Source organism: Callospermophilus lateralis, chromosome 5 (genome assembly GCF_048772815.1).
Source record: "Callospermophilus lateralis isolate mCalLat2 chromosome 5, mCalLat2.hap1, whole genome shotgun sequence".
Lineage (NCBI taxonomy): Eukaryota > Metazoa > Chordata > Mammalia > Rodentia > Sciuridae > Callospermophilus > Callospermophilus lateralis.
In genome coordinates this window covers 87,288,960-87,313,904 of record NC_135309.1, presented here as the reverse complement: position 1 = coordinate 87,313,904, position 24,945 = coordinate 87,288,960, and the positions used below count along the sequence as shown (strand labels likewise).

General features: G+C 31.5%; 1 protein-coding gene across 5 annotated transcripts in view; it reads right to left on the bottom strand.

Moving 5' to 3' along the window:
- The window catches only part of Chd1 (chromodomain helicase DNA binding protein 1), a 93,305-nt gene that overhangs the window by 27,325 nt on the left and 41,035 nt on the right, over window positions 1-24,945 (bottom strand). For 2 of the 5 annotated variants that reach the window (XM_076856977.1, XM_076856974.1), the window contains exons 18-35: window positions 23,826-23,897; window positions 23,126-23,275; window positions 22,147-22,295; window positions 21,719-21,815; window positions 21,526-21,621; window positions 19,588-19,764; window positions 18,386-18,433; window positions 16,877-17,037; window positions 15,476-15,517; window positions 14,338-14,468; window positions 13,526-13,664; window positions 13,199-13,349; window positions 12,036-12,158; window positions 10,935-11,063; window positions 10,224-10,487; window positions 9,748-9,888; window positions 4,876-5,054; window positions 818-914 (exon numbers count right to left, since the gene is read on the bottom strand). In XM_076856977.1, the coding sequence (XP_076713092.1) occupies window positions 818-914; window positions 4,876-5,054; window positions 9,748-9,888; window positions 10,224-10,487; window positions 10,935-11,063; window positions 12,036-12,158; window positions 13,199-13,349; window positions 13,526-13,664; window positions 14,338-14,468; window positions 15,476-15,517; window positions 16,877-17,037; window positions 18,386-18,433; window positions 19,588-19,764; window positions 21,526-21,621; window positions 21,719-21,815; window positions 22,147-22,295; window positions 23,126-23,275; window positions 23,826-23,897 (2,346 nt within the window). The remainder of the gene's footprint in view (window positions 1-817; window positions 915-4,875; window positions 5,055-9,747; window positions 9,889-10,223; window positions 10,488-10,934; window positions 11,064-12,035; window positions 12,159-13,198; window positions 13,350-13,525; window positions 13,665-14,337; window positions 14,469-15,475; window positions 15,518-16,876; window positions 17,038-18,385; window positions 18,434-19,587; window positions 19,765-21,525; window positions 21,622-21,718; window positions 21,816-22,146; window positions 22,296-23,125; window positions 23,276-23,825; window positions 23,898-24,945) is intronic. The other 3 variants (XM_076856976.1, XM_076856975.1, XM_076856978.1) reach the window with 3 other exon arrangements.

Here is a 24,945-nt window from a genome sequence, read left to right as displayed (position 1 = left end):
GATCAAAACCAAGTAATTAACAATGATTGACTCAATACTATTAACTGAAATATACTTTATTCTGATTTGACATTTTCTCTAATGTCTCTTTTCTGCTCCAGGATCCAATCTAGAACTCCATGTTACATTTAGTTATTATGTATTTTGTGATAATTCCTTAGTCTTATTGGCACAACTTTGACATTTTTGAAGCGTACCGTCATTTTCTGTGATTCCATTAATTTCAACTTCCTTCTGTGGATCTTACCTACAATAATTTTTTTGTGTGTGTGTGGTACTAAGAATTGGACCCAGGAGTATTCTACCATGAAGCTATATCCCACAGCCCTTTTTATTTTTGAGATAGGATTAGCAAGGCACAATGGCATACACCTGAAATCCCAGTTGACTCCAGAGGCTGAGGCAGGAGGGTTCCAAGTTTGAGGCTAGACTTGGCAACTCAGGGTCCTAACCAAATTAGGAATACCCTGTTTTCAAAATAAAAAATAAAAAAGTCTGGGGACATAGCTCAGTGGTAATGTGTCCTTGGGTTCGATCCCTAATACTGAAAAAAAAAAAAAAAAAAATTATATATCAGACACAGGATCTTCCTAAATTGTTCATGCTAGCTTTGAAGTTGTGCTCCTTCTGCCTCAGTCTCCTGAGCAGCTGCAATTACAGGCTTGCACCTCCACACCCAGTAATGTTATTTTCTAATGTTGATTTTTCTGTATCATTCATTTCTTCTACATTTATTAGTTGAATTATTCTGTATTGAAGAATGAATCATGACTTTCATGACATAAATTAAGGAATAAAATATGATGCACTATTTTACCTGAGATTCTTGGCGTTTTTTAATAGCATGCTTATATAATTTATGCAATTTTCTTGCATCAAACTCAGTAAATTTAGATACGAAAATCCATAGGTTTCTAGAAGAAAAAAAGATAAAATTACTCTGGTGAAAAATATTTAGCTTTTTCATAGAACACCAGTCCCTGACAAAAACACATATACATGTAAAATTAGCCATTAATGAAACAAAGTCTAAAAAGATTAATTTTTGGAAGACTCTAATGATACAGCTCTAATTTCTCTTTCAAACTCCTTCATTTTGGAATGAAGAGCAGTAATAATCCTGATTTGAAATGGACCCAAAATATGTAAACAAACCAAGGACGAACTCTCAAGATTTGTGTTATTATACAGACTTTGTATGAGATCGGGTTACATTAATAGCCTGTGCAGAAACATCAGCAGATGATATGAATTAAGCTTCTCAATAAAATGGTCTTAATGAATTAGAAATTGTTATTTTGGGGGCTAGGGATACAGCTCAGTTGGTAGAGTGCTTGCCTTGCATGCACAAGGCCTTGGTTTTGATCTTTAGCATCACACACATGCACAAAAAAGTTGTTTTTGTGGGGGAGTAGTGGGGATTGAACTCGGGAGCACTCGACCACCGAGCGACATCCCCAGCCCTAGTTTGTATTTTATTTAGAGACAGGTTCTCATTGAGTTACTTTGCATCTCACTTTATCTGAAGCTGCTCTGAACTCTCAGTCCTCCTGCCTCAGCCTCCTGAACTGCTGGGATTACAGGCGTGAGCCACTGCACCTGGCAGAAATTGTTATTTTTTAAAGAATCATTTTTGAAAATTTTTAGTTGGAGATGGACACCTTTATTTATTTTTATGTATGCTGAGGATTGAACCCAGGGCCTCGTATATGTGAGGCAAGTGCTCTACCACTGAGCTATAACCACAGTCCAGAAATTATCATTTTTAGTGATATTATGGTCACAAAAGTAACAGGATCAGACACTCTACTGGATGGTATATATCTTGACCTCTCTTCCCATCCAAAGGCAGCATCAGTAATTAATGAAAAATTTTAGTGATGATTTCCTAAAAAATATGTATATTAGATAATCAAATTGTATGCCTTAAATATATATTTTTTATATTTTCAGATACAGCAAAAAATGCAATATTAGGTTCCATCAGAAAGCACGAATATTCTCTGTAAGTATAGCTGCACTAAAGTTTTAAAATTTTCTTCAGTTTATAATAAACATAAATAATTTAAAGTATTTTAAAAGCAAACTTGGCTAAGAAAACAAATGAATTTACAGACTATCTCTAACATACTTATATTCTACAATTAATTCACAAGAGCAGGTGGTAGAAAATTAATAAACTACTTTTTTATTCATAATTAACTTCTTTTTAAAAATGTTTTATTCTAGAAAAATCTAGTCAGGAATTAGATTCTGATTACATCACCTACATAACTGTTGTTAGGCCAAAAGCACTAGAGGTGTTATGACCAGACAAGGCCAAAAATAAAAATAATTTTAAAAAAACAAACAATTTAATCTCTGAAGTATTTATCAGTTGGGGTCTTTCTGTTCCCCTTTTCCCTTTAAGGGAAATGGACATAACCAGAGGCAGTGGCAGGAGAAATTAACAGCAAGGAACATGGAAACAATGTAGTTAAGAATGAAATGGGAGAAAAATAAAAAATATTATTTGCCCAATCTGGAAAAGAAAACAGATTGGAGCATGGCCTTTAGAGGTAAAATGACACATGACTGAGGATGGGGGGGCGGGGGAGCTCCTGACTATTGGTCTCTCTTCTTCCAAAGATGCTCTCCTCACTTTCTAATAACTAACTAAATCTGAAATAACATCTACTTGTATTAATCACTATTAAATTAGCTAAATTTGGCATCAGGAATAATGACTGCATTGTCTTTTATTTTTCCAGTTTCATGAAAGGTAAGCAAACAATAGTCAAGATTATGTTTGGGAACCATTTAACAGAACAAATTAAACTTTAGATCTTGAACATTAATAGATAAAGAATTTGACCATATTCCCCTTTAAGTCTAATATACATAACTGAACTTCCTTGCATTTCTCTTCTTCTAGGGTTCCAGGCTTTGGAGGGCATCATGAATTAATAAGGTTTGAGAAGAATGGAATAATTCTGTTTATGGCACAACAGCCCCCCTCCACCCCCTTCACAGGTTTGTCACCCACAACCAACCATGGTCTGAATATATTAAATGCAAAAATCTTAAAAAATAAATAATGTTTTAAATTTTGAGCCAATCTGAGTAGCAGGATGAAATTTCATGCCATCCTACTTGGTCCAGTCCTACTCCATCTCACGTGGGATGTGAATTATCCCTTTGTCTAGCATACCCATACTCGCCTGTTAGTCATTTAGTAACTAACTTGGTTTTCAGATCTACTGCAGAGCTAACGTAGTGCTTATGTTCCAGTAACCTTTTTATGGCCCCCAAAGTGCATGCTGCTAATTTAGAAAAAGAAGCCATAAAGTGTTTCTTTTATGTGAAAGGTTAAAGTTCTCAACAGATAAAGAAAAAAAAAAAAATCATACACTAAGGTTGCCAAGATCAAGAGTAAGAACCAATCTTGTATCTGTGAAACTGTGCAAGGGATTAAAAACAAAACAACAACAAAAAAAATGCTCCTTTTGTTGGTTATAGATACAGTACAAGTACTGAGCTAAGATGGAAAGGGCATTAATATCTTGCTGTGCCTAATTTATAAATTAAACATTAATGTAGTTATCTATATACAGGCAAAAACCTAGAATACATATGGTTCAGTACAATCCCTGGTGTCTGGCACTCATTAGGGGTCCTGAAACACATACCCTGCAGATAAAGGCAAACTGCTATGTGTCTATATTCCACTTACAAATAAAAGATTATGTCAGACACTGTGTACTTTAGGATCATGGTCTCTCATTCATCATGATACAATCAAATTTACCATGAAATAATTGAAAAAACATACAGTGCCTCACAGTTTAAAAAGGGCTTGAATACAGATGTCATTCTGGAGATAACAGATGTTATCTGGAGATAACAGTGGAGCTCAATGATACTGATAACTGTTTAAGGTTACAAAGTAAAAAATGGGGACACTAAGAACATTTTCTGATGCCAACTTTAGCAATCATTCCAAGATCTCATACATGCAAAAATTTAGGTTACTATTATTATTGTCCATGCATGGATTTGGTTTTTCTAAACATTATATTTCAGTTTGCACTTGTGTACAAAAGCCTAATGGTTATTATAATCAACTTCCTAGCTTCTTTTTATAAATGGGTTCTAGTTGAACTTACGAGAAAGGAAATGAAACAAGGAATGGACATACACATATACATATATAAAATTTTAATCCTTAAAGCTCCTCCAGTAAGTTATTTACACTTTTTGTTTTTGATATATAGCTACAATGCATATACCAAAGAAGTCAACAAACTGACATCACTGACAGTTATGTGCCAGTCTTTTTTCCTAATAAAGTCTAGAAGTTGGGTTTAATTTTAACTCTGATCTGGATCTGATAATCATTTAGACGTGATTTGTAAAATAAAAATAGTATCACAGCTCAGACTTACAACATTAAGATAAACTGTGTTCCAAGTTTACATTTTACATTGGTTGGAATGTTTTAATTTTTATGACTTTATATACATATGCAGAAGATAAACTGCTAAATTTATGTAAAATAAATTCTTCAGGCACACTGATTTCTAAAGATGTTATTGAGAATAATTTGCTGAATTGCAAAGAAATTTTAAAATAAAATGCAATGACTTTTATTTAAAATGAATACCTCTTTTTCCTATTTAAAAGCAGAGATGCCACCTGTAGCTTATCATGATAGATAAATAACCATTCATGAATAAAATGCTTTGAAATTAAAGGGAGAAAATTAAAACACTCATTCTCTCACATTACTTCTTTAGATGCTATTTTGTCACTTAATCTTCAGAGGTAGAAAAATAAAAACACAAAATAGTTACAAATTTATAAATTGCCCAGTTCCTGAAAAGTTATGTCACTTACTTTCTCCACTGCTTTATTTGTTCAGGATTTGTATACTCTTTCAGACATTCTGTAATATGATCTCCAATTTTTATTAAACACTGTCTAGTATGCTCCAGTTGTTCTCTTTCAGAAAGGCCTTTCTCAGGCCTATCAAGTTGTTTCAAAGCTGCTTTGACAGGCCTCATTCTTTCTTTACACTTAAAAATGGGAAACATATAAATTTATTAAAAACATGAATTCAGTAAGATCTATTTCAGTGATATTTACATGAGTAAATATAGCAATGTTTGTGGCAAAATATGCAGTTAAATCACACAACTAATATACAAAGATTTCCATTATTTAAAAATCAATCTTTAAGGAAGCAAAAGCTTTGTAATTTACTCAGCTGAAAAATAATTGTTTTTTATATTACAGTGTCCCATTCTGAGTAGACTTAAACAGAAAATACTAAGAAATGGCAAGAGTAATACATTTCAGAGTAAAACTTACCTATAATAACTATAAGTAAAATGCAAAAAAAAATGGATCTTTATATAATACAGGTGTATAAGCTGTTTAATCCAAATCTTTGAGACAAAGCAATAAATTTTTTTTTTTTTGGTGGTACAGGGGATTGATCCCAGTGCTTGACACATGCTAGGCAAACACTCTAAAACTGAGCTGTATTCCCAGCCCTTTTAACTTTCTGAGATAAGTTCTGGCTAAGTTGCTCAGCCTGGCCTTGAACTCATAATCCTCCTATTTCAGTCTCCCAAGTAGCTGGGATTAAAGATGTGTACTACTACACCCAACTAATGATAATTTTTGTTACTTTTATATTTTGAGTGTTGGAGAATAGCGAATGGGTGATGGAGATTAAGCTTTTCCTTGATAAATACTTACATGGTAAAATGATGAGACATCAAAAATTGTATAATTCAGTTTTATTACACTAACAGAAACTATGGCTGTATACCAAAATCAGAATAAAAATGTTACTAAAAGGATAAGCTATAGATAAAATTTATGAGTATAAATATAAAAACACATTTAAACAAATATCCATATAAATTTATACATGAGGAGCAATTTAGTTTGATTCTAAGAAGACAGGCTAACGTCAGACAACATATTTAGTTGATGCCATTTATTAAAAAAAGAAATCCTTACTCCACCACTCTAAAGGGCCACTGTATTGGTATGGATTTACTTAGGAGTATTGTATTCTGTTTTACTGGTGAGTCAGTTGGGAAGTTTTTCATTCTTTGTCAGAATAGGTTAAGTATCATTAGAATTGTGTATTCTTCTGGTTCAAACTAGAATTCAGTTACACCCAATGCCTTTTTTTAAAAAAGTGAAAATTCTTGATTTCCTACATAATTTTAGCATTATCCATAGTTGCTCTGTTTCTAATTTTTGGTATGATAGTTTATACCCTGCTAGAAAATAATCTGTTCGATATATATTAAGTACAAGCTGTACTCCTGTCATTATCTATTTTTAGGAAATAGAGCAGTAAGTCCGACAGTGATGTTGAAACCTGGACTTTTCTTAAGAGAGACAAAAAAAAGCAAAACATTGAGAGTTAAATGGTAACAGCTTTGATTAAAAAAAAAAAAAAATCAGAGCAAGGAGCTTCCTAACTTATTAAGATTTTAGGGAAAGGATGATATTTGAGAAGACACCTTAAAATGTTATGACATTCCAAGTAGAGGGAAGAGTAAGTACAAATGTCCTAAAATCTGCTTGATATGTTTAGAAGAAAATGAATACCAACGTGGCTGGAACCAAGTGAGAGAAAGATAGCAGGATGGTGGAAGCTAACCAGATGCTCTACTTTTGTTTTTATCTTGAAAAAGATGGAAACACCATTTGAGAATTTGAAATGCAGAATTAACATGGTATGACTCTATTCTTCCGATAACCATCAAAAACCTCTCTGATAACTGTATGAAATAAAAACTGAGGAAGAAAGGTAAGGGTAGAAGCAGTAAGAACATTTAGAGATGTCTCTGTGTATAGAGCCAAAAGAATTTGCTAATTTGAAAGTGAACAGAGAAGAAAGGGATAGATGACTAAAATGTGTGCCAACGCTAAAGTCTAAAGATAGGAAATAGAGAAATTATAATACTTAACAAAGTCCTTTTTAGGTACTAAAGGCTATGATTTGCTTCAAATGTATCGCATCCAACCCTGACAATAGTCCTTTTCTATCTATTTTATAGAACAAGGTGACAACAGTCAAACCCAGGTCAAATGACTCAAATCCTCTATTTCTTAACTTAGCACTAAGTTACACTATCATTTCTGAAACAAATCAATGAAATATAAGGAAGATCAAGAAGTGCCAATACGGCAAATATCTAACAGAATAAAGAACAAGAAAAGAGTGTTTAATTTTTTACCATTAAGAGCTAGTTCCCAATAAAACAGAATTCCTTAAAAAGAAGTATAATCCAGTGTAAGCCTAGAAAGTCTGGCTCCAGAGTTCATGTTTAAAATTATTCCATTCTTCATTTCCAAGATATACAAAAGATCATTTGAAGATTAATGAAGAGAAAATTCATACATTGTGCACAGAAGAAAACTTTTCATTTGAGCAGTGTCCTGAAAGTTACAAAGCTCAAGAGGAAATGTAGGTAAAGAAAAGAAGCTAGAGGAACAATCTTACCTTACTCAGTAATTAAGTATATAAAGTAGGGAGAGCTGATTCAAGTGAGGAGTTTTATCTTCTTCACTCCCACCCAACAGAGAGAATTTAAAAAAAAAAAAAAAGTCAACAGAAAATAGGGAGGCTTGATTAAAGTCAAATATAAAAAGGTTATCCTTAAAAATGAGAAAAGGAATCCCAGTGCATGAGACTACAGAAGAGATTTGAAAGGTCACTGTAGGATGTGTTAAGGAAAAGGTACACACTCATAAGTTGCTGGTTCAACTGAAAATTGGTGCAACCACTCTGGAAAGCAGTATGGATTTCTCAGAAAACTTGGAATGGAACCATCATTTGACCTAACTGTCCCTCTCCTCGTACTATACTCAGAGGACTTAAAATCAACATACTACAGCAAAGCAGCCACATCAATGGTTACAGAAGCTCAATCTACAATAGCTAAACTTGGAACCAACTTAAGTACCCTTCAATAGATGAATGAATAAGGAAAATGTGGTACATATATACAATGGAATATTACTCAGCCATAAAAAAAGAATGAAATGATGGCATTTGCCAGTAAATGGATGGAACTGGAGTCTATCATGCTAAGTGAGTGAAATAAGCCAATCCCCAAAAACCAAAGGTTGAATGTTCTCTAATATGTGGATCTGACTTACAACGTGTAGAAAAAGGGAGGTGGGGAGGTTTATCAGATGGGACAGGTCATAGCGGGAGGAAGAAGGTAGAGATGGAAATGAATGGGCAAGACAGTAGAATGAATTGGACATAACTTGTGTCTATGTTCATGTATGAACAAAGGACCAGTGTAACCACATCATGTACAACTACAAAAGTGACAAGGTATACTCCTGTATGTATTTCAAAATACATTCTACTGCCATGTGTAACTAAAAAGAACAAATTTTTTTAAAATTCTGTTAAAAAAAAAAAAGCAAAGGCCAAAAATAGTACATATGACTCAAATAAATAAATGGTAGACAGGAGCAGCTTACTTTGAGTGTTCCAAATTCTCAGTGATTGGAATGATACCAACTGTTAACAGAACAAGAAAACTGTGAAAATGTGGTAGGAACTACTATGTTTAAAACAGCATGGAAAGCTATTGTAGGGGAATGTCATAAAATCTACAGAGAATGAGCATGTATTCATTTATCAGTACTTTCCAGTCAGCATCCAAAGGAGAGAAAAAGCGTGAAAAGAGGGCAAGAAGAATAACATAGTGGTCGATCACAAATTTAGTGTTAGAAGGGAAAATGTATATCTTTCAAGTAAAGTATTTGATTAACAACAATGATAAAACTAAAAGATAATAACCCAGTCTAACCAGTGATGTATGTTAATTGCTCAACTAGTATAAATCCTTAAAAGTCTAGAATAATGTGCATATCGTAATCCTGGTTCAAGCTCTGAAAATTCAATACCTATCTTGTCTTACTCAGTCCTTTTCTCTATAATTATTACTTCTTTCTAATTTTGCTCTATACTTAGACTTTTTAGTTTCTATCATTCTACTCTCATACCTGGATTCAGTCATAACCTCTACTGAAATCACTATCAATTTTCATGTTTCTGGAGCTTTTTGGAGGAGAGCACTGTTTGAAAACTTTACAAGTACCAATTACTTTGAGTAACATAAAAGCATGCTAGCAAGTAGAACTAGTATAGTTTAAATCTGTTGTTCAAAAATAAAGTATGGGAACCTGTGTCAGTTTGAAACAAAATAAGTACAGAAAGTGAGTGTGTTCAGAAACATTCACAATAATTTAACAGTACAATTTTAGGTCTACTCAATCTAGTAATAAAAAATTGTGGTTTATATTTTATATATAATTTTTTCTTCTTTTACTTTGTTAATAAAACATTTCCATTTTTATTATGTATTCTAAGAATACTGGTTTCTAATAAACTGACATAAAAATAATGTTTCACCATAGAGAAGAAACACTAGAATACTAAACCTACTGGTTTAAGAATTTACAATTCTTTTATCTTAAAATTCCAAAGCTAAAGGAAAACAGTTCCCTCTAAAACCTTCTCCTTCGATCCTTATTAAGGCTTTTCAAAACTGATTCTAATTTTAGCACACTATCTAAAATTTAAATCTATTATTTATATCAATTTGAACTCACATTCAAATACATTCCTAAGTTCATAGCTCAATTTCATAGGTGAAATTGCAACTTAGTAAAATGTTACATGAATTAATGCTAATAATCAGAAAGTCTACTGCTTACAATGCTGAATGTCTTCTGATCAAGTTCTTCAGATTCTTCAGATATGGGAACTGGTTCACCACTTGCAGTGATATGAACTGGAGCATCAGACACTGAAGATTTTTTGGATCTTTCTTTACTTTCAGACTTGGATTCACCCAGCTGAAAAGAGAAAATAAAAACAAAAACCCAACAGCAAAGGCAAAATGATTAAAACTTTCAGAAAACACTGTCTCAATTTATCCTACACATGCTTATTCTCATTGAATATTTTTATTTATTTTCTTTTTTTTAAAAAAGCTACCCTATATTGTTTACCATATATGTAAGGCATTAAAATGTGTTCAAACCTGTTTTTCTCCTTTACTACATTCATACACATACTTCTAAAAAACTCAGTTATATAGACTTATATGGGCTGATATGCAATTTAGTATCCTAAAATGTAAATATGCTGATTGTTTTATTTTCTAAATTTTACATTATGAATTGCATACCTTTTCTTCCTTTATGTCTTTTTCTTTCTGCATAGCTTCTTTTACTTTGTTTTCTCTTTTTTCTTTAAAATCTTTTTCCTTTATATCTTTCTTATCCTCTTTTTCTTTTATCTCCCTTTTAAGTTCTTTTTTATTCTCCTTTTCTTTTGCTTCCCTCTTCTCTTCTGATTCCTTCTTTATACAAACATCTGGCTCAGGTTTTTCTTCACTGTCTCTTTCTGTTTTAATTTTTTTATTTGGATGTTTCACAGAAGTGATCTCATCCTAGAAAGTGCAAGTATGGCCAATGTATTACTAACTGAATTTTGACAAAGACTAATTTTTTTTTTTTTTTGGCATGACTATGTATTGCATGTATGTGGATTCTGAAGGAAATAACCCAGAATCCCCTTAAAGACACATGCAATGTTTATCTTCCTATAAACTAAAGTAAGCCAGTCCCATTCAAATAATAACCTTAAAGGAGACAGAAGTTCATTTAATTGGCAAATGTTTGAAAAGGAAGGACCTTTGCTTTACGCATCTAATGTATCCACTGCATAGGTAGAATTCTGTTCTATAAGAGACTACATTATGCATCGCAAGGGGAAAAATATTTTTTAAAAAGTAAGATTTCAGACCTTAGCTTAATTTTTAAATGTAATGCACTTGAAAACATGCCACGTTCCCATCTCCATAGAAAATGTTACTGTTCTAAAAATGCATTTTTACCTTATCATCTTCTTCATCAGACTTCTCTGAAGGCAGGGGAGAGGAATCGCTCTTTATTTCCTCTTTCAGTTTCACAGACTTCATTGCTTTATTCTTCTTAGCTCTTATTTTTCTTCTCTTTAAACCTCCCTAAAAACATTATTTTTTATTTTAACCAAACCCACAATTTTTTTTTTAAATTTTTCATTTTTATCATTTGCAGCATTGGGAATTGAACTCAGGACCTTGACCATGCTAGGTACATGTTATTACATCCTGGCCCAGAGATTTCATTATTTAAAAACTTCAAAAATACTAAATATAAAGGTTATAATATATATCCCACCCATACTTTAATAAATACTAGCCAAGAAATGAGTAAGACGGGCATGGTGGTTCACGCCTGTAATCCCAGCAGCTTGGGAGGCTGAGACAGGAGGATCTTTAGTCCATAACCAGCCTCAGCAATTTAGTGGGGCCCTAAGAAACTGAGTGAGAACCTGTCTCTAAATTAAAAAACAAGTAATTTGAGTGGGATGTGGCTTAGTGGTCTAGAGCCCCTGAGTTCAATCCCCAGTACTCAAACAAAACAACAACAACAAACAAAACAAAACAGGAATGAGTAATATAAGTGGATTTTCACAATTAGGTTATTATCAACCTTGATTAAATTCAATGGTACCAGAGATACCATTAAAAATCAGTTTTAGTAGTACCCAGGTAGTTATTGTAGTCATAAGTCATGCTTTAAGTTTCCAATCATCCCCTTCTTAGTGTCTTTTTTTGGAGCTTCCACATAAATAAGGTCAGCGACCTCTGATACTACTACTTAAAGTCTAATGCATTCCAATAAAACAGCTCCCTGGCTCAACCTCTCAAAGAATACTCAACACTCTAACAAATTTTCTTTAATCCCTACCCAAATACTAGAAAAAAATGAACTCATCAGTTTTAATATATATGGTGAAATAATTTAAAGGAAAACATTACCATATTCAAATAAAACTTTAAAGAAAAACTATAAGCTGTATTAACTATGCATGTCTAGGATGGTCAGTAAACTAGGTTTACCTTATACAAAAGAAAAGTAAACCACTCTTAAGCATCTCAATTTTAACTTACTGCACCAGAAAGTCTCAGAGCTTCTTTTTTCGCAAGGTCTCTACTAAGTAATTTGATGAGGTAGTCCGCACGTGTCTGCAACTGTTTTGCTTGTGGTTTTTTATCAGGATCATCTGGAAGAATCTGAAAAAGCAATATAATTTCAGGTTAAATAACATAAAAAGCTTATTGGTGACAGGCCAAATTATACTGTGTGCAGGTATGAACATGTAACAATAAATACCATCAATGTATACAACTACATGCAACAATAAAAAATGTGGAAAAAAGTTTACTGGTAAAAAATATTTAACCATTTTAAGAAATACAATAACTCACTAAAGTTACAAATTTTAGTATTTATAGAAATGACTCATTCAATATACATTTTAAAAAATATCTACACCACAGGCAAAATTTAATTTTCTAAGAAATGAATCCTAAATAAATATGCCTCAAAAAAAGTCCCTTGTTATTACCTTTCAAAATAAAAACAGAAAAGTTTGATTACAAATTTCTTTCAAATATACAAAAAAGTGCATTTAACATTTGCTGTTATTAAATGTTACATTATCCTTAGAATCCCTTCCTCTCAATAACACCATATATATATAACAATTCCTGGAATACAGAGTACCACCTATTTAGAAGGTGACCTCCTGAGGAAATTTTCACAGTGGAAATCTTGACATTTAAGTTTTCCTTAATAGGAACAAATGATAAAGCATTGATATCTAAAAGTTAGTACTTATCTAAAGAGGTACCAAAAAAAAATTACTTCCAGTGTTTTCCATTTTATGCAAAGATATTCTTTTACCTAACACAGTAGAATCAAATCACCAAAAAACTTAAAAATACATATTTTTAAAAACCTTGACAGCTTAAGGATTGTTTTTTGTCTTCAAACAAGTTAATGATGTAACAGAAGATTTTCTAATCCAATAATCTAAAGGAAAATATACCTGTCTGTACCTGTCTTAATAACAAAAATATAATTCCAGAAGTATGGCAAAAGACTCAGAAATCACTTATTTAAACTTAATCCTTTCATGAAAACAAAGTTCTAAAGAAGCCAGGAGCACACAACTAACCAGAGCCTTGGTTGCTTATTCCTAGTTTATTTCCATAATAATCTAAAAGATTAGAATAAATTAAAACCAACAAAGTCAAGAGATATACAGTACCTTATGTGTTAGACTGAGGTCAGGATCCATTTTAATCATTTCCCAACTTCCATATCCATATTCATAAATACCAATTAACAAATTGGAATCATCTTCTTTGCCCCAGTCTATATCAAAATGAGCTGCCTTCGTGTGGCATGGGATTGTATACCTATTATTAAAGTTAATAATTACTTCCATGTTTATAACTGACATTAAAAAATTAATTCTGAAAAACATTTGAGTCATTAAAAATCCTGGTCCAAAAGTAGCCAACAATGCCACAAAAACTTAACATACCTTCATATCAAAGCTACTTAACAACAAAAATTTTATAAAGTAACTCACTGCTTTCTTTCTTCTGGATCTGAAGGGATAGATTTGTGCAAAGGTATTAATTCTTCTTCATGGGAGATGACCAGCTTGGCATTCACTTGTACTCCCGATATTCGGAATGTTGGCCCCTTCACTTTTCCAAGTCTCCCACCTTAATTTTTTAGACAAGAGTATAGAAAAACATATAAAGCATAATTCTACAAAATACAAAACAATATGTGCTATTACTTAAGTATTATTTATACCATTAAGAAAGGGATTACTGACAAAACTTAACTTTCACTATACATAATAAACCAATCATTACAATCTGGCAGATGTAGATTCAAATTGTATTTCATGTAATTAAGTAAATTATTAATCATACAAAATAGATCATCTATTTGTTCTGTCAGCCTCTAAATAAGAATTCTAGTATGATTTTTTTTCTTTAGCATATCTATTATTAAACCTCATGTAAATATTTTTCTTCAGGCATATGAACTGCAAAATAAGCATAATAAAATAACTGTGCACCAAACCAATATCACATGTATATATTTACATTTTCTTCTCCTACTTATCCATATTAAAAAGAAAGTTTAACTAACAGTAATTTCTGACATTGTGTCCCAATCAGAATACATCAGGGACTCTAAAGGATAGATTCTATTGCCTTCAAAACTGGAATCTGTTCTCCATTTCCTCTAACTCAGGACCTTCCTTTGTCTTGTAAAACACCTTCTAAAACTAATAAACACGTAATTTAAGACATAACACCTAACTCAAAAAGTATATCTTGAAACTTTCATTTTTCTCTTTTAAATCACTCATTTTAATATTACCTGTTCGTTCTGTTCCTGAAGAACTATCCTTTAAAGCTTTGATGCAGCCATTATGCACCAATTCTCCTAATCGTCTGAGGTCTGTTTCTGACTTATCAACTAATTCAGCATCTCGAGCAATTGCATCTAATCTGTATCAAAATAAGATAAATTTCAGGCATATGTGTTAAATGATGTAGCACTGTTTGTGATAAACCAAGTTTTCTATTTTAAGATCAAAATGTCACTCTAATAAATGTCTTATAAATTCTAGTTTAAAACATGAAAAAACCTAGAATAATTTAGGAGAAATACAAATTGTTTACATATTCCAAGACAATGAATTCTGAAAACTCATTACAGAGCAATTGGAAAATTAATTGGAAAACTGTATAATAGGTATACAGATTTGAAAATCATATGCCAATTCTATAAAATCTTTTTTTACAAATTGATCAAATTTTAAATAATACAAAAGCTTTATGACAATTATAAGTGAGAGTAAACTATGCAACAGAGAACATAAAGAAAAATTAACTTAGACATTTTTTCCACCATCTAAAATAATTATGCATGTATTTCATTGCATTTTTAGTTGCCTCAAAAGAAAATATAATAATCTCTATTTTTAAAGTTTTTAAGAGGAAAAAGTCAATTAATTTGAGTCTTTGCTGCTCTACATTCAGAAAGGGTTGGCTACAACAAAAGACAAAGAATATTTATATGACCAACAATTATTGGGATTAACACATAGCTTAAAAAATTTTAGTTGTTTATGTACTAAGAGGGTGTAATTTTTAAAACTAAGAATTTTTCTAATTAGAAAAAACAGTGGTAAATTAAATTAGCAACTCAGCACCTCTATGAATAAATTTGTGGTTCATAAGTTGTATAATGAAAAGTCAAACAATAAAAAATAATTAGCTATAAAAATAAAATTTAAATTTGTTTTAGACAACTTCATTTATAGATAAGAAAAATTTACACACCACAATAAAAAATAAATCTTTTTTAAAAAATCTAAAATTTGATTCCTAGATTGTTAAGTGCCTCTTAAAAGCAAATTAAAAAAGGTAGCAAACTAAATATTAATACAACTAAAGCAAGCTGACAGTTACATAAAATTTTAGAATTCTATGAGGATGACAAATGCATTTACCTTTCTAAAGGGCCACCAAATTTCTTATAGCTCTTGATAAACCTAGCAGAAAATAAATACTTGGTTGAAATGTGATCTTCATTATCCATTTAAAAATATACATATATTTACAACATATGCAGAAATAAGATACTTATTAGTGCAAAAATAAATTCAAAGCACATGTACTAACAAAAAAAATGAAAAAGGTATGTTATAAATACACAAATGTCAAAACATGAAGCTATATACCAAAGTAAAACAAGTACTTTTACACCCAGGATGAACTTAAGATACCAATGTAAATAAAACAATAGAAGCTAAATTTTAGTTTAGAATTACTTTATTATTTTCACAAGACTGGAAAAGGGTTCAAAGTTATCACAGGAAGTGTCTCCAGAATAATTATCAATCATACTACACCTCCTCACATTCCAAGTGCTGATAAAAATAAGACAGATGTGTGGTATTACACTAAACAATGGAAAATCAAAATTTTACTTCAGAAAAAAAGCTATGTAGGTGGTTGATAGATGAGAAAAAATATCCAGGAAAAGTAGAAGATGAAATGCGTCTCCAAGTAAAAACAGAACCAGCAAATCAGATGTCATAAAAGTGCTCTTAAGGAAAGCTAACAATGTATTTAGTTGTCTGCTAGGAAGAATGAGGAAGAACCTTATCAGTCAGGTCTATGATTTAAAAGACAAAAGTTACAATGGCTTGAAAGAAACAAAACAACAAACTCTAGAGTAATGAACAATCTTTTTACAAATTTCACATGCAAAATTATGATATTAACAAAATAAGTTGCTACCCTATTCCCCTTAAAGAAATATAGTATATTTTGAGCAAAAACTACAATTTATCCTGCATGGCTAATCTTAACCCATTTCCTACTTGGTCATATCAGAGATGGTTTGTTACTGTTGTTTGTTCTGTGGTGCTGGTGATCAGATGCTTTGGGCATGCTAAATAAATACATAATCTACCACTGAGCTACATCCCCAATCCCAGAAATGTTTTAAACATGGTTACTTTCAAAAAGCAATCACTTCAATGTTAAGACACTAGAAAAATACAGAACTACATTATTCCCACAAAAAAATTACTAATCCTGGGAATCAACAAAGCAGTGTGAATTTTTAATAAACAAAACCATTATTCTGAAATACATTAATAAAATCAAAAAATTTTAGTAGTCTAGCCTAGCAATAAATAACATGCAAAGATTAGAAGTTGAACTTGTTTTACAGTTATAATGAACCCAAAAGCCAGGAAGGAATGCTCAATTCCTACTCAAACATCATATATTTGCCTTTTCTAAAACTATCATCTTAATTTTTGAAAATTATTAGATTTTCAGATTTTAGTTTTACTTTCTATGAAACCAAATTAAAACAAAATGGTCTATTATCATCTTACCGCCTAATTTCTGCATCATTAAATCCTTTAATATTCTCCCGAGGGATAGTGCGTGGTCTTCCACGTTTCTTTGGCCTTTTCCTTTCTGAGATTGAATCACTATCAGATCCAGAATATCTCCTACTTCTACTGCGCCTCCCTTCACTTCCATTGAAACTAATCTGGAATTTGAAAAAAAAAAATTCACCCAACTTAGGGTAAAGTTAAGCTTTTATCTAATGGGCAAAGAAAAACTCTATAAAAACTTAGAATATTCCACAAGCAAAAGTAATTAAGCAAACAGAACAAAAAATAACATGTTAATGACAAAGGGTTATTAATAGCCTTAATAATTTAAGCATGCTTATAAATCAATAATAATCATCAGTCTTTTGTAAAAATATGAAAAGTTATTAATAAGCAAGTAATCAAATAACAACTCCTTTTTAAAATCTATCACTGTTGACAAATACCAAATAAGTAATAATAGACAATACTGATAATGGTACAGAAAAACAGACACTATGTATCTATCTCTGTGGGTATTTAATGGAGGGCAGAGGGCAATTTTAGCAATATTATCATTGTAGAATAATTAACACTCATGATATACTGTCAAAGAGCAAAAAAATTCTATAACAATGTGACTACTATTTAACCTAAGAAATGAAATCCATTTAAAAAATTACAATGTTACATACTGTAATAATACTATTAGTCATGTATCTCAGAGTAGGGAAGAATGATTCCTTATCCCTCTTTTCTACTTTCCTTCTAAATATTCACCCATTGCTGTTCTAACTAGGCTATATGTCAAATATCTATTTCACAGAAAAAATACCATGTAATCCACTAAATGTCTATTCCTAATATCCACAGTTTTAACACATGCAGCAAAAAATACACTGTATTAAGAGTTTTTCCAAAGCTTCTAGACATATTCTGAACCCTATTATTATTTTAACCTCCTCTAACCCTTTCATAAGACTTAATGTAATACTATACTTCCCATGCACTACAAAAGGAAATAATTTTAGAATTCACAGAAATAAGAAACAACAAATGTAGTCCCTTTCAGGCCAAATTATTTGGTTCTACTACTGCTTGTTCTAGAGAAAACTGGTAGGGCATGGATCCCACCCTAACAATAAATCTAAACTATGAAATCATAATTTTTCTTAAATGCATCAGAGATGAAATAACAGGGAAATCTACTTCTGTGAAATATAAAGAAAAATAGGAGTTTAAAAGAAGAGATGAAAATTAATTGAATACTGGATCACTTGTGAAGAGCTAAGGTAACAGACTCTGAGTATCATACAAACAGGTAAAAGAAAGCAAGTATAATTTCCTAAAGGCAGGGTTAGGGTATAGCTCAGTGGTAGAGAGCTTGCCTAGTACATGTGAATCCCTGAATATATCACCAGCAGGGCAACTGCAAGTCACAACACCTGCTAAAGGCTAAAAGTAGGCAAACATAATAGCATAGGACATCTAGCAAGCAAAGACAGGGTGAAAACTTGTACCCACTCTCAGGTATTTCTCCTCCACCAGGCACTTATGAGAAGGACAGGCATGCTGGGAAATTGGAGGGAACATCCAAGGAGCAAGCCAAAAGAAAAGTAATACAGTCAACTTCTGGGGGACAGGTGGGAAGCTCTGCCAAACCCTTCTCATCTACTCGCCTAAGGGCATGAGAGAACCCCCTATTATGGTTGTAGAAAAGAAAACAAAAAAACTCTTTCATTAGGAAAGAGGTAGCTGGGCAAGGACCAATGTAAAGCAGGAATCATACCTCTGGTTCAAAATTTTGAGGCATCAAAAAATCTGAGTAATCAATGCAAATAATCTTATAATTTAATGTTCTAAAAAATAGATTAATGCAAAAAGAAGCCTCGTATTAGAGTTTTTCCTATTGCCAAAGGATACAAGAGAGCTTGTAACACTAAGGTTACCATTATATTAAAATTAAGTATTTTGTTTCTTCAGGTCATAAGAAAAAAAAAATCCTTTAAATCCGATTTGTACAAAGGAAACTGTTTGACCAGTATATAGAAGTCATTAAAAAAGATACTTGAAAAATCTTCCAAATATTTGGAAATTTAAAAAACACACTTCTAAGAAAACTACGGATCAAAAAAGTCATTGCATGGGGAATTATAAATTATTCTGAAATGAAAAACATTAAGATGTGAAATTCATAAAAAAAAATCCTTAAAATTAAATGCTAATATTAGAAAAGAAAGACAATTCAGTATTTATGCTCACACCGTAAGACCTTTAAAAAAAGGAGCAAGTGAAACCAAAAGCAAGGAAGAAATGATACAGAATAAAAACACATGAAAGTGAAAATAGAAAAATCAATGAAACAAAATGTTGATTCTTTGAAAAGATTAATAAAATAGGTTAAATTCTACCTAGAATGGTCAAGAAAGAAAATACTAACATTAGGTAAGTGAAAAAAGAACATCATTAAATATTCTACAAACACCATAGAAAATTATAGGCCTAGATAGTTTCCCAAACAATACTTCCACCAATAAAGAAATATTTCTGAGTTCTCTAATAGTCCCCAAAAAAGAAAGGAACACTTTTCAACTCATTTTATAAGGTAAACATTATTAAATCAAAGATACTGTAAGAAAATATATATATATAAAAACAAAACAAACAAAAAGACCAGTCCAAGGTGATTACTATACTCCTAACAGGAAAGTTTAAATTACAGTCACCTGTTTTGCACAGTTTCTCATTCTTGGGAGCATATAAATTTCTTCAAGTTCTTTTTGCCTTTCTTCTTCTTCTAACCGTCTTCTTTGATCTTCTGGAATGATTTCTTCCCAGTTTTTTGAATTTCTTTCAGGTTCCAATTCAATGTCATCTTCATCCATATTTGAAAAATTGGCAACCTGATAAATTTCAGAAATTTTAACAGAGTATGTAGTATAGAAAAATGTATTCATAAATTATAAATTTCTTAAAGAGAGAAACGGTAACATGTTAAAACCTGGGGGAAAAAACATTATATCAGTAGGAAAACAGCATCCTGTGCCTATAATTTCAGCCACCCAGGAGGACGAAGCAGGAAGATCATTCGCCCAGGAGTTTGAGGCCAGCCTGGGCAACAAAACATAGCAAGGCTGCACTCAAAAACAAAAACTAGCCAGGTACAGTGGCGCATGTCTGTAATCCCAGTGGCTCCAGAGGCTGAAGCTGGAGGATTGCTAGTTCAAAGCCAGCCTCAGCAAAAAGCGAGGCACTACGCACCTTAGTGAGACCCTGTCTCTTCTACACAAAACACAAAATAGGGCTGGGGATATGTGTCTGTGATTGGGTGCCTGAGTTCAATCCCCGGTTCAACCCTCCCACCAAATAAATAAATAAATAAATAAAACTATACAGAACAAAAATATCTTGGGAAAATGAATATGACTAAGACTATAAGGTAAACCAGATATGACTGCTAACCTATCTGCATTTACTTCTTCATTAGGGCATAGAGAATCAAACCAAATGACTCTTTAACAATATTCCCTCCAGGAAAGCTTCTCTTTGCCCTGCTGCTCAATAAAATTATTAGTGTAACAGAACTAGAGGCAGATAACAAACTAGAGTCAGTTAACAAGTAAATAATGAAAAAAGGTAATTTATATTATTAACACATTAAATAATATTCTATAGAATTCCCAGACCAGACCAGTCCATGAACTACCAAGTGCTGTTGAGCAACAGTCTTATCTTTAGGATCAAAAAAAAAAAAAAAAAAAAAATAACCAAAAAACCAGAATGTAAAGAGCTAAGGATAGAGACATGGAGCTCTGTTAGAATTCAGATAAATGGCTTGGGTTCCCTAAGTCCTAGTGTTTTCATTTCTAAAGGAATACACAGAAACAGCAAAGTAACTTTTGTGAGGAGAAAATAACATTTAAAGCACCGAGAGTCTGGTATATAGCAAGCACTCATTAAAGCTGGTTACCAATACTAATATAACATCAGCTGATATATGTTGTTTTAGATCTTTTTATAGCTCTGTACCCTCACCAAATCGTGTATAAGTATTAATAAATGGTTAACTTACTGCTTATTTTGTCTGATAGATTTAAATTTTCTTATTAGTGATTGTGTTTCCTTATTAGTCTTCATAAGCATTAATGATAATGCTTAAATTGATATAATATAAAAAATTGCTCTAATAAAAATCAGTTAAAAGGGGCTGGGGTTGTGACTCAGTGGTAGAGAACTTGCCTAGCACACATGAGGCACTGGGTTCGATCCCCAACACCACATTAAAAAAACTAAATAAACAAAATAAAGGTATTGTGAATATCTACTTATATATACATATTTAAATATATATATATATATATTTAAAAAATCAGTTAAAAGTCGTCATTCATTTACTCAAATTCTTGAGGGCATGCTATTTGCTGAGCATTAATTATTCTAGAAGATAATTAGAAAGTAACAGCTTCCCCCACCCAACTAAGTTTATCTGTTCATAAGCAATTTGGCCTCTTAATCATATCAGCTGCTACTGGTTTTTCTGAATAATAAAATATTTTTATAAAAACAAATTTTAAGAGAAAAATTATCTTACTTATTATATAAAAGAAAAATTACCAAAACACTAGGTAACTCAATCCCTCTCAATTATATAAAGAAAAATCTACCTTGAACTGGGAAAGCAACTCATCTCCTACAGTTAAAGGTCCTGGTTCATTTTCATGAGTTTCAGCCCTCTTCAAGATTTCATCTATATCCATTTCCTATAATTAAAAGACAAACTTTATTTTAAATACATGTGAATCTTTCCTTTCTATCATAAAGTACACATTCTGAGTATACATTTTTTTTTTTTTTAACCTGGGGCTCTTGTTCTTCTCCTTCAGGTTCCTTAAAAAGTTCCTCAGCACCAAACTTTAAAATGGCTGATAATTCTTCTTTATTGAAAGGAGTAGAACTAAAAACAAAACAAATAAAAATGTTTAATTTTAATAGTTCATATTTACATGGCACTTTTATTACATTTACAAAGTCACCTTTATAATTGTTACATAAGAAAATTAAATGGGGAAGTTTTAATATAGTTATTTTTAAACTAAGGAAATTTTGAAGTGTAGAAGTTCATGAGAATAAATCTGTAGTAGAGAAACCAAGTATTGAAGGTACACACTCTGACTGAAATTAGTCTTCAAAAATATAGCACTTCAGTGATCCACTCAGTGATATAAAATTTTAGAAAAATGAGTTTAAGGTAACACTAAAATAGCATTTTTTATACAAGTAACCACCTTGATGGAGCAGAACCTGTGTGAAGTACAGTCTTGCCAGTTGTGTCCATTCTTTGAATTACAAGATGATCTAAAACCATCTTCTTTTTGGCCCTTTCAAGAATATCTTCTTCAACGGATCCCTTGGTAACTAGACGATATATATTCACCTGTAAAAACAGGCATGAGGAAGGAAAATTGCAGTAAAAGGATTTGTTGTGCTAACCTGAAGTGCCCAAACATTAATATATAAACTGGATCATCCAACATGAAGTTTTCATTATTATAAGCAAAATACATAAAAATAACAATATATTTAAAGTTCTTCAATTTTAGAAATTTTTAAGAATATATCTTTCTATTTTACAGTTTAGCTAATAGATTTTCTTCTCTATTTTTTTTGAAAAGTAATTCGTTATTTAAAGTTGATTTAGCTGGGAAAAAAGAAAAAAAAAATGTTAAATTTCTAATGAACTTATGGCAGTTCCTATGATTCTGATGTTTCATCACTCGTGAAATATAAAATTCTATGAATCTCTCCACAAGACAATGAAGAAGCCTCAACTACAAAACAAAGCTTCCCAAAATTGAAAAGGACTTCCTCTATTTTTTAAAGTCAGAAAGAGGTTCTATATGGTTGGAATAGTTACAACAGTAGTGAAATATTTTGTTACAGTGGTGCCAGTTGGTTGAACAAAATCTATAAAATGAAAGTAGCTTTTATGTGTGTGTTATCTTGTAAGCACAGGGACAATATATGGCTAATATATCAGCTACTGCTCAAAATCTCATTTAAAACAACCAAGTTATTTGAAGATAGTTAAGATAACTATTCTGTCTGACTCTCCAGGTGTGGTAAACTGGTTTCCTCAATAACTAATTGGTTAAATAAAACAGCAAAATGACTATGTTTCCTCTATCTCCTGATGATCTTAAACAATTCTAAATACTAATCATAAAAAATATTCTAAACTAGTAAAATAACAGAAATCAAAAATACCTGTTTTTTTTGCCCAATTCGATGAGCTCTTGCCTGTGCCTGAAGATCATTTTGTGGATTCCAGTCAGAATCAAATATAACCACAGTGTCGGCAGAGGCTAAATTAATCCCTAAACCACCAGCTCTTGTAGAAAGCAAAAAGCAGAAATCCTATAAGAAAATGTAAATAAGCAAGATTTAAAATTCTAATAAGTGAATGAATAATCAAACCAAAAAAAATTGATTTTGTAAATTAAAAATAATTTTACTAATAAAATTGAAAATCAACATTGAAAATTAATATATAAACCTTTAGAAAGAGCAATAAACAATACTCCAAAATACAAATAAACATGTTAATAATAAAAAACAAATTACTTTAGTATTTAATTATGGTAAAAAGAGGGAATGGAATAGGGGAGTGATGAGGCTTTGACTATATATGTAATGTTCATTACTTTAAAAAATAAAGGATAAGGTACATAACAAAGAATTCTAAATGAAAGTGGGTTATTCACTTTAAAGCAAATTAACTAACATGATGAAATGGTATTGTTAATTAGAGTATAAAATTTTTCAGATTTAACAGAAAATAGACTTTAAAAAAAAGCCATTTGTTAATAAACTAGCTAATACCAATAAATTTTTTAATCAAAGTATAAATATGACTACAGAAAATACAGGATTGAAACAAAATTTACAATTTTTAAAGCATTCATACCTCTGATCCCTCAGCATTAAAATGATCTAGAGCTTGTTTCCTCAGCTCCCCTTTTATTGATCCATCTAATCTCTAGAATAAAACACATTAAAATAAGGCATATACCACACTCAAAATGTTAAAAAAACAATTAAAATTATAAAATTAAGTATAAAAAGGCATATGCCCTTTACTACAACTTTATGAATACAAAGTACTATAATAAAACAATGTCCAGATCTTTCTCTAATCTGTGTTCTTTACCAATGATTGTTTCCAAGAGAATATATAGTATCAGCAGTCACACTGTTCTGCTTAAGACTCATTGTAGGAGATATGTTAATGAATACATATACCTGAAATAAGTTTCATGAGATGTACTATAGTTTCATAATTTAGAAGCTGTTTTATCTCTTAAAATGTTGTTGAAACTCATTAAACTGATTCCCAGGATCCATTAACTGTCACAATCCACACTTCAAAAAACATTGATAAAGTCCAGTGTGGTTACTGAACCAATAGCATTAGTGTCAACTAAGAACATAACAACTTAAAACTTGATTCTCACTCCACATCTATTGAATCAGAAGGGTTCAGCAAAAGCCCTCCTTCTAATTCTAATGCATGCTAAAGCTTCAAAGGCACTGAAGGCTTTATTCCAAAAGCCTGAATAACTATCTTGAATGCCTTGAGCAAGAGATTTGAATTTTCTCAGTGTCAACTTCTCAGTAAAATGGACATAACAATAAGTGCCTCCTTCACAGACTACAGAACTAAGCACAGTGCTTGACATACACTGAGTACTTCCTAAATATTAGCTGTTATTGGGCTGGGGGTGTGGCTCAGTATTGGAAAGCTTTGCTTAGCACGCGCAAGGTCCTGGATTGAGTAAAAGGAAAAAAAGAAAACAAAATAAAAACAATGCTATTATTTTCACTTTAATTATAATCGACATTTAATAAATTTGTTTTAGATTAGAAATAACTTGTTTACTGTAATCATGCATTCAGTGGGTGAGTTAAACTAGTATGTTGGGAAACTATGTCAACCTCTGCTTTGTTACTGTATAAAGTATTTTGAATAGTGAATGACATTTAATAATCATGTATAAACATTCTCAGTGGACAAATTATAAAAATGA